Source organism: Nanorana parkeri, unplaced genomic scaffold, assembly GCF_000935625.1.
Source record: "Nanorana parkeri isolate BGI_ZX_2015 unplaced genomic scaffold, ASM93562v1 scaffold2146, whole genome shotgun sequence".
Taxonomy (NCBI): Eukaryota; Metazoa; Chordata; class Amphibia; order Anura; family Dicroglossidae; genus Nanorana; species Nanorana parkeri.
The window spans coordinates 125997-139987 of NW_017308414.1; the positions used below are offsets into that span (position 1 = coordinate 125997).

General features: G+C 39.9%; 1 protein-coding gene across 1 annotated transcript; it reads right to left on the reverse strand.

Annotated features, from left to right (window-relative positions):
• Positions 1 to 8017: 8017 nt before the first annotated feature.
• Positions 8018 to 8980, reverse strand: LOC108800867 (olfactory receptor 24-like). The gene has a single exon (XM_018572849.1). It carries the CDS (start codon positions 8978 to 8980, stop codon positions 8018 to 8020), a length of 963 nt encoding a protein of 320 aa, XP_018428351.1.
• Between the last annotated feature and the right edge of the window lie 5011 nt (positions 8981 to 13991).

Consider the following 13991-nt stretch of genomic DNA (forward strand, 5'->3'; position numbering starts at 1 on the left):
TAAATAAATATACTGTATATAGATATACTGTATATATATAGATATATCTATATATATATATCTATATATATATATATATGTGTGTGTGTCGTGATGTTGGGGAGCTCACAGAGCACTCGCACAGCGTATTTTGCACAAAACCATAAGCTTTTGTTTTCCTCTTGCAGGGCAGCAGAAACACAAACATATGCTTATCTTCAGCACAGGTAACAAAACAAAGATGTCTCACCGACATTGTATAAAATCCCAAACCTGGGGGAATCCCTTCCCAGGAATGTTAGTCCTGCAGCCCAGCACACTAGCACATTAATACAGCAACAAGGCAGATCTCTCACTAGCCACAGCTGATTACTCTCTCCTCAACTCACCACACTCCTCCCTTGCGGACCTTTAAACTCCTTCCTGGGGCAGGAAGGGTAAACCTGTGGCTGCCGTTAAAGGGACCACAACCCAAACAGCGGTGATACATATCTCCCATCCAGGACCCAGCCTTGCTGTCCTCTATAATATATATATATATATGCATACAGTATATTGCATGTCTGTGTTTTTGAGTATCATTTGAAGTCAACTTTTTTTTTTTAGATCTTTGTTTCTTAGAGTGTAAAGACCTACCTGGCAGAGACCTAACTGACCTGGATATAAACATCAATATTATATTATATCATATTATATCTTAAAGTAATCCCACTGGGTGTATTAGTATTAAAAACAGAACAAAAACAGTATCTATCTAAAACTCACTTTGCACATGAGAAGTGAAATTTATATCTCTTGATAGCAACTTAATTCATTTATATTATTAACACCAGACATTTCATGGAAAAACACACATTAACATCATGCTAAAAACAAACTAAAGCAGGGCCCCACATACTATCTATGTATATAATTCTGATATTATTTATGAGTATGATAATTATAACATGTTGTAAAGAATTGCTAAACAATGTACCGCTTTGACATTCAAAACTACTAACATAATCAGACCGCCAGGGAGGTTAAATCACATTCAATTTTTATTTTTAAATAGAATGCACAGCAAAAGTTTGTTAAATGCTTTTCTAACTGCATTTTTCAGGTCTTTATTCCTTAACGTGTAAATAATTGGGTTAATCAGTGGGGTGAGTACAGTATATGGTAATGACAGAACTTTACGTACATTCAATGACTGTCCTTTACTGGGGACCATATAAACGCAAGCTGTGGTGCCGTAATAGATGGAGACAACAGCCAGCTGGGATGATCGATATTATATAGAGTAGGGATGTCCCGATACCGATGCTAGGATCGGAATCGGGCCCGATACAGGGCATTTTGACAAGTACTTGTACTTGTCAAAATGCCCCGATGCCTAGCGCCGAAGCTTGCTCTGTTTTTTTTACTTTCCGTTGTGGCTGGGGTTGAGGTCCTCTGGGCAGGCTGGAGAAGCGTTGCGTCACTGCTGTGGGCGGAGCTCCAGGAGTGGGGTCCAATGTAGTTGGCTGGCGACTGCCCAGAGGACTCTGGCTGTAGCTCCGCCCACAGCAGTGACGCGACGCTCAGCGCCGCCGACGTCGTCCTCACATGAGGAGAAAAAAATCATTCGGCACCCCATTGAACAGGCACCATGTCATTGACGAGAGGAGGATAGGTGGTAATTCTTCAATAATGTGAATGGTGTGCGCTCTCAAATGTGTGTGAACTGATATTGGGAAAGGCGAGGAGGTGTAGGGGTTGGTTACTGCTGTTGGAGCTGGGGAGAGCACAATGACAGTGGGAGCCTGGGTCAAAGTGTTGTGTGTAATTGGAGTCTAGGGCGGAGGCGGACCGCTGTTAGTGGCAGGCACAGGTGGATGCGGGCTGCCTGAGACTGTCAGGGCTGAGTGGGGGTAAGGTCAGGATGCTGTGGAATGAAGGGCTGCCTGTGGAAGTGCTGTCTGTGGAAGTGCTAACAATTCAATGCGGCATCTTATCCAGTGACACCTCGTCCAGTGCCCGCGGTTCACTTGTACTTGCAGAGCCCACTCGAGATCCCACCTGAGGGTGAACCTGCAGACAGTGCAGAGCCCACCATAGATCCTCAAGTGGGCTGGTTTTATTGTTCTAAAACAGTCTTTTAAATTAAGTTTATTCATAATATTAAAGAATTTGGCCTAAAATTATTAGTCTGCATTGTTTTTTTTTTAAATGTCACCTGTCCGTTAAGAGAAAGTATCGGTAATTGGTATCGGCAAGTACATGAGGGCCAGTACTTGTACTTGTACTTGGTCTTAAAAAAGTGGCATCGGGACATCCCTAATATAGTGTATCCACAGACATAGATATACAGAAGACTGCACCATCAGTATCCTCTACACAGTGATTTGGAGGCTACATAGTTAGTCAAGTTAAACAATGTCCTTTAAGTTTGCCGCTCACTAACTCCAGCAGTGTTGTTCAGGTGGACAACAAAACTATGGACAGTCTTGAGGAATCCTTCTTGGCAACATAAGGCTGTGAATTGAAATCCTTTAAATAAAATCACCTTGCTATCATTAGTGAATAAATCTTTGGATACCATTACTTGAAATTAAATTATCCAGCCTTTTTTAAATCCCATTAGAAATTTTGCCATACCATCTTCTGAGAGAAAGTGGCATAACCACCCTCTTCCATCAAAAGGCCCACCCAATCCATAGGAAAATAATTTCCCTTCCTTACATGCAGTTTTCTTTGCCTGCCCTCCCACTCCACATGTCTGACTCTAGGTGAAAAACATGATGGGTATATTTTCTAATTTCCACCTATCCCCAGCCTGGCTGGCACTCATTCTGCCATTGTGAATTTAAAAATGTTCTCTAAGGGAGGCGATGAATACATTTTCTCTATGGTGGCCTCAATGGGTAGTTTTCTGTACACCCTGAATAGGTTGCTTTGATTACGCTTTATCTCTTTCCAGTAATTTCCATGGACACATGCTGTGACTTCGGCTGTACACTACTTATTCTCCAGGGTTTTTTTCTTTCTGAACTGTCCATATTCATAATATTGTATTACTACATTTCTCTTATCCGGTTACATTACCTACAGTATGATTCTTTTGCACCTCCATATTCTATTATGTGATACCTACGTTTTGATCCTAATTTTTTCCTTTGATTCTTGGGTATTATATCAGCAGAAGGAGATGACTCACCCTTGTGTCGGCTGAGCTGCATTTCCTCCATGACCGCCATGTTGGTGGAGCCGGTGCTGTTATTGAGCGGCGTTTCCAGCGACCGTTTCACATTCAGAGCACGGACGAGGTAGAGCTGGGGAGCGCACGTCTAGTTCATCAGGCGCCGGAACCGGAAGTTCAATACACATTTCATGTTAGATGTTTTTAATTCTGTTAATTCTGTTCTAATTCTCAATTACCAATTTTTTTTTATTGCCAAGCTTCCCTCTGTTATTCAGTAATCTCATATTTCTATTTGCTATTTAAGCAATATTTCTTCCTGATTCACCTCCCTTCTCATTAAAGTGATATTAAAGTGACATTAAACCCTCAGATTTTTTAACATAAAACAATACTGTAATGTGAGCCTTACTGTAATCCATGGTAGTTCCCCTTCTCTTTGCTGCTCTTCCTTTAGCAACAGCTAGAGGTTCAGCAGGGGAGAGAACTGGCCAAATCTGGCCATTTAGTTCACCCTCGCGTGTCACTTATCTACTAACTGACATATCCGTCAGGATGTCGCAACACTTCAATCTTTCAAAAACTGAGCTGTGGATATTTCCTCTCGCCCGTGCACCTTCCCCTAACTTTTCCCTTGAGATTGTTAACACAACTATCCAGTCCTCCTCCCTTGCAAGGGTCCTAGGTGTCATCCTTGACTTGGCCCTCACCTTTCTTCCCCACATCCAATCGCTATCCAAATCCTGCCGCCTTCACCTTCGTAACCTCTCCAAAATACGCCCCTTCCTCACCAAGGAAACCGCAAAACTACTCTTCCACTCACTTGTTATATCTCGTCTTGACTATTGAAACTCCCTCCTCATTGGCCTTCCACTACACAGGCTATCCCCACCTTCAGTCTATTATGAATGCAGCTGCTAGACTCATCCACCTAACCAACTGCTCAGTGTCTGCAACCCCCCTCTGTCAATCCCTGCACCGCCTTCCACTCACCCAGAGGATACAATTCAAAACATTAACAATCGCTTACAAAGCCGTCCACAACTCTGCCCCCGGCTATATCTCAAACCTTGTCTCTAAGTATCACCCTAACCCTCACCTCCGCTCATCCCAAGACCTCCTGCTTTCCAGCTCCCTCATAAAATCCTCCCGTGCTCGCCTCCAGGACTTATCTAGAGTCTCTCCCATCCTCTGGATCTCTTTACCCCATCCTGTCCGTCTGTCGCCCACCTTGACTGCCTTTAGCCATTCCCTAAAGACTCATCTCTTCAGGGAAGCCTATCCTACCTCAACCTAACCACTGATCCATCACGTTCTAAAACAATTCATCCCCACACAGCATCTTGTCTTGATTTGTATTGTGATTGTAATGTCTTCCTTATATTGTAAAGCGCTGCACAAACTGTTGGCGCTATATAAATCCTGTATAATAATAATAACCCTTTCAGCAAACTGCAAATAACTTGAGTTCAGGTCAAACTCATAGTTAACCCAAACTTCATTCCTACTGGGGATGGACTTTGATTTGGTGGACTATGGGCTTGACCCAAACCCAAGCTGTTTGCAGTTTCACAGATTGATAAACATTTTGGCAAACATCTGTCTGTGTGTTGCTTGACTGGTGGCTGAGCTGCATGCAGATGCACCATAATAACCTATGATGTGGTTTTAAAATAAATATAGCAAATGCTCAGATCAATTTATAACTAGCAAAAGGAAAGTTGCAAATGGGCGGAGCAAATCACAAAACATTCCTCAGCGCACCCTCCAGATAGACAGCCAAAAATCTATTTTTAAGCTTTGAAACTGTTTCGGTTCTCCATCAGGTACTCTTCTAGTGATTGAAAGCAGCAGAGGGTGGGTGCAATAGCTAGTTTGCTATTGGCTATTGCAAAGTGTAATAGCCAATAGGAATCTAGCTATGCATTCCTATGGTGTTTTTTTTAAATTTTTATTCTGACGGTAGCAGAACACCCCTGCTATTAGAAAACAGTTGGACGGGGCTAGCTGTCACTTCTAGCTCCGCCCAATCATTTTCCATTTTATTTTTTCTACTTTTGTAACTGTTAACTGTTTTTCTGTGGTACCGAGCAGAATAGCCGAGCAGAATGCTGCTCGGCAGCATTCGGCTATTAACTCACTCCTGTTCGGCATCTATGAAATTAGGCCGAACAGCAGTGAGTAGCCTGCCAGATGTTGGATCGGCTGAGTCGAACTCCTTCTGCACTTCGGGTCGGCTGAATAACCCCCTTATAACTTGCCAAATCAAGTTGATAAATACCAAATTAAAGAGCCAGAATGGCAAATTTGCAGTCCATTTTGTTTATTGTCTTTACACATATTAGCATATACCTTTAAGGTTAATGTTAAAAAGCTGTCCTTTTTCCATGTTGGGCTTTGTATAGGTTAAACCAAACATTGACAGTATGAGTACTCCTTCTCTATACCTAGCTAGGAAGAAGAATTATAAAACAAGAACTGGGCTAAAAAAGTGTTTAAATACAGTTGTTTTATTTAAGTAATTTGATGTACAATAAACAAAATAAAAAAAACATTCCACTGAGTAATGAGTTGCTTTTCTTTTTAGATTCTACTAGAATTGTACCAGAGTAATCCAATAGTCTACAGTTTAACCCCCCAAAAATATATGGACTTACTGATGTTTTGGAAGGATCAGTATAGTTTAAAACAGATACCAAGATTTTCTACTGAAGATAGTTAAAATATATTAAAAACCCACTTCCCACATGAGAATTGACATTTATATCTCTTGATAGCAACTTAATTCATTTATATTCTTACACCAGACATTTCATGGAAAAACACACATTAACATCATGCTAAAAACAAACTAAAGCAGGGCCCCACATACTATCTATGTATATAATTCTGATATTATTTATCAGATGAGTATAATTATAACATGATACTTGTATGTTGTAAAGAATTGCTACTTCACCACTAAATACATTTCACAACATGATATTTACAACACTCAAAATGCAACGTCAAAAATCATAAATATTGGTGATGACTATTGCTTTCAGAGAGATCATTTGTCCTACATTCAAACCACACACCGGATCCCCCTCCGGGGTGTACTTGTTATATCCACGTATAGAACACTGTAGTACATATGGGTGCAGTTATCCAGAGCTCTGTGTCCTTCTCATCGAAATAAATTACAAATTACGACTGAATGTTTGTAACTCTTTGGACAGCTCTCTATCGGGTGTGATTTATATAATGTTTTGGCTAGTCAGGGTACCTAAATACCATACATAATTCAAGGAATTTCCAAATCAATATGTACATATATGGCAGGTGCAATGCCACTATAGTATAGATCATCCACAATGGAGTGTACTATTGCAATAAAAAACAATCAATCCACTGTCAGTACATGCTGAGAGTACTGGACCACTGAAATGGTAGGGTAAAAAAGCCAAATCAAGTCTTACCACACAATAGGGAGTAGTATATAGTGTCCATGAGCCTGTTACAGTAAGGGGAAGTACCAAAATGGACTTCTGTTCATGTACTCTGTGCATTATGTACTCCTGACCCCTGCAAGCTGTGTGTTACACCCCCCTGACCTGAGGACTCTGTGTGTTATGTACTCTTGACCCTAACACTTTGTCCATTATGTACTCCTGACCTCAGCACTCTGTGTGTTATGTACTTCTGACCCCAGCACTCTGTGCATTATGTACTCCCGATCCCGCCACTCTGTGCTTTTTGTACTTTTGACCCCGAACTCCTGCACTATATATACTATATTGCACATTACATACTATTGATCAAAGTGTTCATTTTCAGTGTGCACAAGGCATATGTATCAATTGTGCTGATGTTGATACATGTCGTTAAGGCTCTTGCTTGCATGGCACTGGGAAATATTACTCTTTGCCCTAGGTGCCCTAGGTGCCCCAGCTCTTTGACAATTCTAGCAATGCTCTTGTTTAAAAGAATTTCCAACATTTTGTAGTGATAATTGAAAAGTAATACTTTTTGTTTGGGTGTATCTTCCATGACTAATTAACCTCCCCGGCGGTAATCCCGAGTGTGGCTCAGGGTTAATTTTCAGTACCAAAAGCGGTAACCCCAAGCCACACTCCGGATTACACTGTAGTGTCACTTACCTTGTCCCTATGAGCCCCTGGTGTTCTCCCGATGAGTCCTCTGGCCGATGCCGGCATCTGTCTCTTCCGGGTTCCTTCCCTGCGAGTGCCGGCGTCGCAGGGGGCGGAACTGGCGGGAAATTCAAGAGTGAAAACATGACATACACACAATACATTGTAATCTGTTATGATAACATTTCTGTATCAAACAATTTCACTTCAGTTTTATCGCTAGAGCTTTGTCCAGTGCCCTGCCTGCACTTTTACCATTCTTTCTGCCTGGAAACTTGAGAACATCCATGGCATCCAAAAAGCATCTCTTTAGGTCAAAAGCGGTTTTAGAATCACTTGCCGAATGGAGCGATAGCCACTGGAAGTGACGACAGCGACGATTCTGCAATTTTTCATACCCAGGATGTTTACTAAACCAATATGCAGTGTCTAGTATTACAGTGACTAGTACTATTGCACCCCTGTTTGGAAAAAAATCTGTGTTTTTGGTTTGATTATATTATTGAATTAAAGGATAATTAAAGCCTCCGTTTTTTTGCATATATCTACTGCTAGCAAGCGCTGGAGGGACAGATATCATACAAGGGATGTCTACTAGACTCTTGTTTGGACATTTGGACAGATTTAAGTGATCTATTCCTAAGAATTACAGGCCTACAATATAAAAAACAAATGTCCATGCAAAACAATGTACCGCTTTGACATTCAAAACTACTAACATAATCAGAACACCAGGGAGGTTAAATCACATTCGATTTTTATTTATAAATAGAATGCACAGCAAAAGTTTGTTAAATGCTTTTTTAACTGCATTTTTCAGGTCTTTATTCCTCAAAGTGTAAATAATTGGGTTCATCAGTGGGGTGAGTACAGTATATGGTAATGACAGAACCTTACGTACATTCAATGACTGTCCTTTACTGGGGACCATATAAACGCAAGCTGTGGTGCCGTAATAGATGGAGACAACAGCCAGCTGGGAGCTGCATGTTGAGAAAACCTTCTGTCTCCCAGTGATGGATGGGATTTCAAAAACAGTGACTATAATATAAACGTATGATACAATGATGATAACAAACGGGATGACGGCAAAAAGAAGACTCAATAATATTACTTGTAGCTGCACAATCGCTGTATCAGAGCAGGAAAGTTTAAGAATTGGATCAAGATCACAGAAAAAGTGGTCAATCACGTTGGGACCACAAAATTGCAATTTAGATATGGTTAGAGGATACACCAGTGAAATTAAAATGCTTAAAGTCCAACAGGTGGTAATGAATATACAGCAGCATTGGTGGTTCATGATCATGCTGTAATGCAACGGTTTACAAATGGCCAAGTATCGGTCGTAGGACATCAGAGTCAGAAGAAGACTTTCAAAAATTTCCGCAACGCAGAAGAAATAAAACTGGGAGAGGCAATCAGACAAAGAAATGATGGTCTCTCTCACCAAAATGGATTGGAGCAAGTTGGGAATAATGTCACTCGCTAATAAGATATCTGTTAATGACAGCTGAGAGAGGAAGAAGTACATGGGAGAATGGAGGATTTTGTTGTAGGACACCAAAACTATGATCAGAACGTTTCCGCAGAGGGTAAAGCAAAACGTTATAAAAAAAAGAAAAAACATAAAAAATTTAACATTTTCTTGAGTCTGAAATCCTAAGAGATGGATGGTGTTGATTCTGGTCACATTTTCCTTCTCCATAACCTTACGGTACAATGTTACAGTTTCATATTTTAGATTTGTATGATAATAAAAAATGAAGTGATAATAAAATAAATGAAACCAGCTGTACATGTCTCACCTTTAAATATTTAATTTTATGATCATGCCAAGAATTGCAGGTTTTATATTGTAAATGTATTAATTGCATTGAGCCAGTGTGGTTTTTAGGTGCTCGGTGATATTGCCATGGGATTCATTACCGTTTTTACTTAGGGGAAATAATTTTTGTGATTGGAGATGTAATTAGTAATTAAGAGAGAATTGTAAGAAGAGTAAACAGAATAATAAGCAGGTTACTCCTATTTCTTTCAATTTATTAACTGTGCTATTATCTGTATGAGGGGAGGCCAATAAGTTCTTACCGTCACCATGATCTAGATGTGCTAGGGATCTGAAATTTTGAAGGTTTATAGGTGGATATCTTAGTGATATGCATGCCAATTTGTATTTGTAGGTCATGGTGAATTATAGTTAGAGCCAAGAGAAATGGAGTAGGTGTCATTCCGGACAAAGTTGAGTACCAAGCCATGATTAGGTTCCTCCATCTTCAAAGGAAATCTGCCCAAATAATCCGTGAAGAGATGTAAGCTGTGCATGGAGAGGATTGTTAGAATTTTACGATAATGACTACAAAAAGAGGATTTCATAGCATGTGAAGATAAAAACAAAACATTACGTCATGTTCCTGTGCGTGCACCGTCAACGTTTAAACGGATACAAAAAAATAGGAAAAGGATTTTAATGTCCCTTTAATAGTGAAGACTAGAGCACAGCAACCAGAGATGTCAACTGTGCCAATTCTGCTACGTACGAACATTTGTCAGTTCGCGCAAAACCCCCAAATTTCGGAAATTCGGCCGAATTACGAATCCGAATTACGAATCCGATCCAAAACCCAAAACGAAACACATACAGGACCCGATTTCAGAAATACGAAATAAACTAAATCCGAAACTAAACACATTTTTTTTGCGGCTGCACATGCCTAGAACCCTGTATTCAACTTTGTCCGGCATGACACCTACTCCATTTCTCTTGGCTCTAACTATCATTCACCACAACCTACAAAAATTGGCATGCATATTACTAAGTTAATCACCTATAAACCTGCCAAAATTCAGATCCCTAGCACATCTAGATCATGGTGAGGGTAAGAACTTATTGACCTCCCCTTGTATATGTATCATGTCCCCCAGTGAAAAATTTTTTTAACTATTTGTTGATCCTGTTATTTAGTCTTTTATTATTCCACTTTCTTTAACAGACCAAGCTATTCAGAAAAAGGGGCAGCCTGACTGTTTATTCAGTCATGCATTGCTGTACTGAAATTAATTTGATATCATTTTTTAGGAACAGATAGAAATTTATTTTGGTGGTATTTCACCACTAGGGTTTTTTTTTCAACTTTATAAAGAAAAAAGTACCAGTATATTTTAAAAAAACAGTTTTCCCTACGTTATGTAACGAAACATTTAGTATTACCCAATTTGTTGGTAAAATATGAAAGATGATGTCATGTCAGGTAAATACAATCTTGGAAAGGAACTTCTGCTCTCCTTACCGGAACTCCTATGTACAAAGGAGGGTGCTGTAGTAACCACGGATGGCGCCGTGCATCTTCAAATATATGATACATGTTACCAGCACATCTATGTCTTGTGTCAATAATCCATCTTCTTTATTGATGCAGACTGTCACAAAACAACCTTTCGAGCCACACAGTGTCCCCTTCATCAGGTTTAGTAGGACATCAATAAAGAAGATGGATTATTGACACATGACATACGTTGCTGGTAACATTTATCATATGTCGGGTAAATAGACACCCAAACATGTCACACCTTAAATTTGCCCATAGGTAACATTTTAAAAGCTTTTACCGCTCATCAATTTAGTGTTATCAGTGCTTCATGGCCTTAGAATTATTGTTCACACGACAACATTTATGCTGATATGTGACATAAGTGCTTTAATTGCATTTTTTTACATAGATGTACCCAATGTGTGTTTTTTTCCATTTGTATGTGTATGTATGTGCAAGCAGGGGACTTGTGTTATTTTTTTTATGTGTGACTTTAATTTTTAAACTTTTTTATTTTTCCACCTAACGTGATTGCTATAACATAGGGGATAAGAAGCCCTCTATGTGATAGCAAAGCACATGTGACAGGACATCAAGGGTCTTTTAGACACCTAGGGGTTGATTTACTAACCTTATAAACACACCAAGAACATGTATACACCTCTGTAGAGTGTTCCCTCCCAGCATGATCTATGGGTGGAATCTAAACACCTTTGTAGTGTGTACACACCCAGCAGGTGTGTTGTGCAAAGCCCTGCATGAATTGCAAGGTGATGTTGTGTAAATTAGCTCTACATTGTGTTGCTTGCGTTGATGAATGCAGGAATGTAAATGCATGAGCTAACCATTTTTGTCTAAACTGTGAAGCAGCATTATATATGCATCATGTGCATGATTTTTCCATATATGGCATTAGTGGTAATATGCTTTTAGAGACTTTTTGGTTGATAAATAAGTTTTGCTGTGTGAAAATCACATGCACCTGGTGCGTGCGTGTGTTTAGGTTAGTAAATCACCCCCTAATGTCACCTTTGGACCTCAAAGAAGCTCATGAAGCAGAGATCTGCTTCATGAGCTTCTTTTCTGGCTACAGCAGCCAGAGAAAGGACAGGCCATAAGCAGGAGTGATGTAATGTACATCAATTTTACATTCAGTGATCAGAGGGGACATGAGCTGTTTGAAGTGGGCTGAAATCCCTCTATCCAGCCACAGAGATCCACTGTGCTGGTCCCAGTCCCACATAGAGGATAGCAAAGCCTGGAATAGCTGGCAGCGGCAGTGAAGGCGGGGTGTGCACTTCCCACACCATACAAGTGATCGGGAGGCTCTATAGCCACCCCAACACTTGTATGGAGCAGCCGTCACAGGCTGTAAACTATGTTTAAGTATCCTGATCCTGCTTGTGTGTGGGGGAAATGCTATCTACTGTATATACGGCAACCTGCATCCAAGAAGCTACGGTCCAGCCATTGAATTACAACAGCCAGAAAGCAAGTGGTTAATATATTGGCTTTTTTTTATTTTACCATATTGTGCGTGTCTGATCAAATTTGGGAATTTTACCCTCTAATGAAATGCCCATAAAGAAATATATTTTTTTTATTTTCTTACTAGTAAACAAAAAGAAAACCATAAAAGACAACATAAACAGCTAGAAATATTGTAATATCGTAGTGTCTGGCATTCTGCTTTAAAAGATCCCATTCTCAAATAATTCATCCCCACACAGCTACCTCCTCATGTATCATTTCCCCCTCCTCTTTTAGATTGTAAGCCCTCAGGGTGACGACACATAGTGACAACAATTTGCGCAGCACTTTACACAGTTGCACATTCACATCAGTCCCTACCCTCAAGGAGCTTACACTCTAAGGTCCCTATCTCACATGCATACATAGAGGGCCAACTTAGAGAGGAGCCAACTTACCTACCAGCATGTCTTAGAAGTGTGGGAGGAAACCCAACCAAGCACAGGGAGAACAGGAAAAGTCCTTGCAGATAGTGACCCCGGCCAGGATTCGAACCAGGGACCCGCAGTGCTGCAAGGCAGATGCGCTAACCACTACACCACATTGCTGCCTTTTATGTCTGTTTATAAGCAATTTGCAGGACCATTCACTTTGTGCATCTCTGTTATCTTTTTTTTTTTTAACAAGTTGGATAAAGCTAGATAAAGATTATTCCACGTTTTCACAGTACGTATTGTAATAGAAATAGACCTCTTATGTCTGCAGTAGAAGAAGTTTTTTACTTTCACATTTGGGAAGGCTTTTTTACAATAAGGGCTGTGAAAATGTGGAATCATGTTTCATAGGAGCTAGCTTTATCCAACTGTTAAAAGAAGAGAAAGGATGGCTGTTTTTCTAAATGCAAGAAATGTAACAGGCTATTACATCAGTATAGTAAGAGGTTCTTTTATGTGCTGAGTGCCTTTCCACAGGGTAACAGTATTTATTAGTTTTGAATGATTTTCTCACCATAAATGGGGCCCAGTGTGTAATTGAATATGATGATGATGATGATGATTATTATTATTATTATTATTATTAACAATTCATCCCCACACAGCTACCTCCTCATGTATCACTTCCCCCTCCCTTTTAGATTGTAAGCCCTCGGGGGCAGGGCCCTCCTTACCACCTTGTCTTGAATTGTATTGTGATTGTAATGTCTTCCTTATATTGTAAAGCGCTGCACAAACTGTTGGCACTAAATAAATACTATGTAATAATAATAATAATAATAATAAAAGAGTTTCCAGGATTATGCTTTTATCGTGGGTATTAGAATTGTATTTCATCATTGTATACATGTCTTGTTCAATTGAAGTATGGCAATCCAAAAATTGCCTTTTTTTAAGATTTTGCTAGATTGTGGAAGGACCCATCAGGTTTCCCCCACTATCTGGGCCTCTGTTAACAATATTTCCTCTCACTTCCTGTCTTGCTGAAAAAACTTTAACCAGGCAGGATGTGAGGGACACAAGCAAGCACACATTTGCAAAAGGAAGAAGTAAAGGTTTGACTGGACATACACTTTATGTTGTATATTTGTAAAAAGTTTGCAGAGTATTCTGTCTTGTGAAACTGCATGTACATTTGTTCTATGCTATGCTTTGTTCTCTAAATGTTATTTTCTTTCCAGGTCGAATGTAATATCAAGAAAATATTTCAGTATGGTGACTAGATGGAGTATATTTCTTAAAGAAGAACTCTAGGCACAAGTTTATCAACCCTTACAGTGTGGATGCCCACACACTGCAAGGTTTAAAAGAGAACGATGGGGTAAGTGTTTTTTTCCCATAGTTCTTTTAAGGGACACGCAGTGGCGACTCTAGGAACAATATATAGGGGGGCACATAAGATAACACAGTCAAATCTGGGGGGGGGGGGCACTAATATTTTTCA

Excerpts from the sequence above, each read along its gene's own strand:
- LOC108800867 (XM_018572849.1), bottom strand. The coding sequence starts at position 8,980 with ATGGAGAAGGAAAATGTGACCAGAATCAACACCATCCATCTCTTAGGA.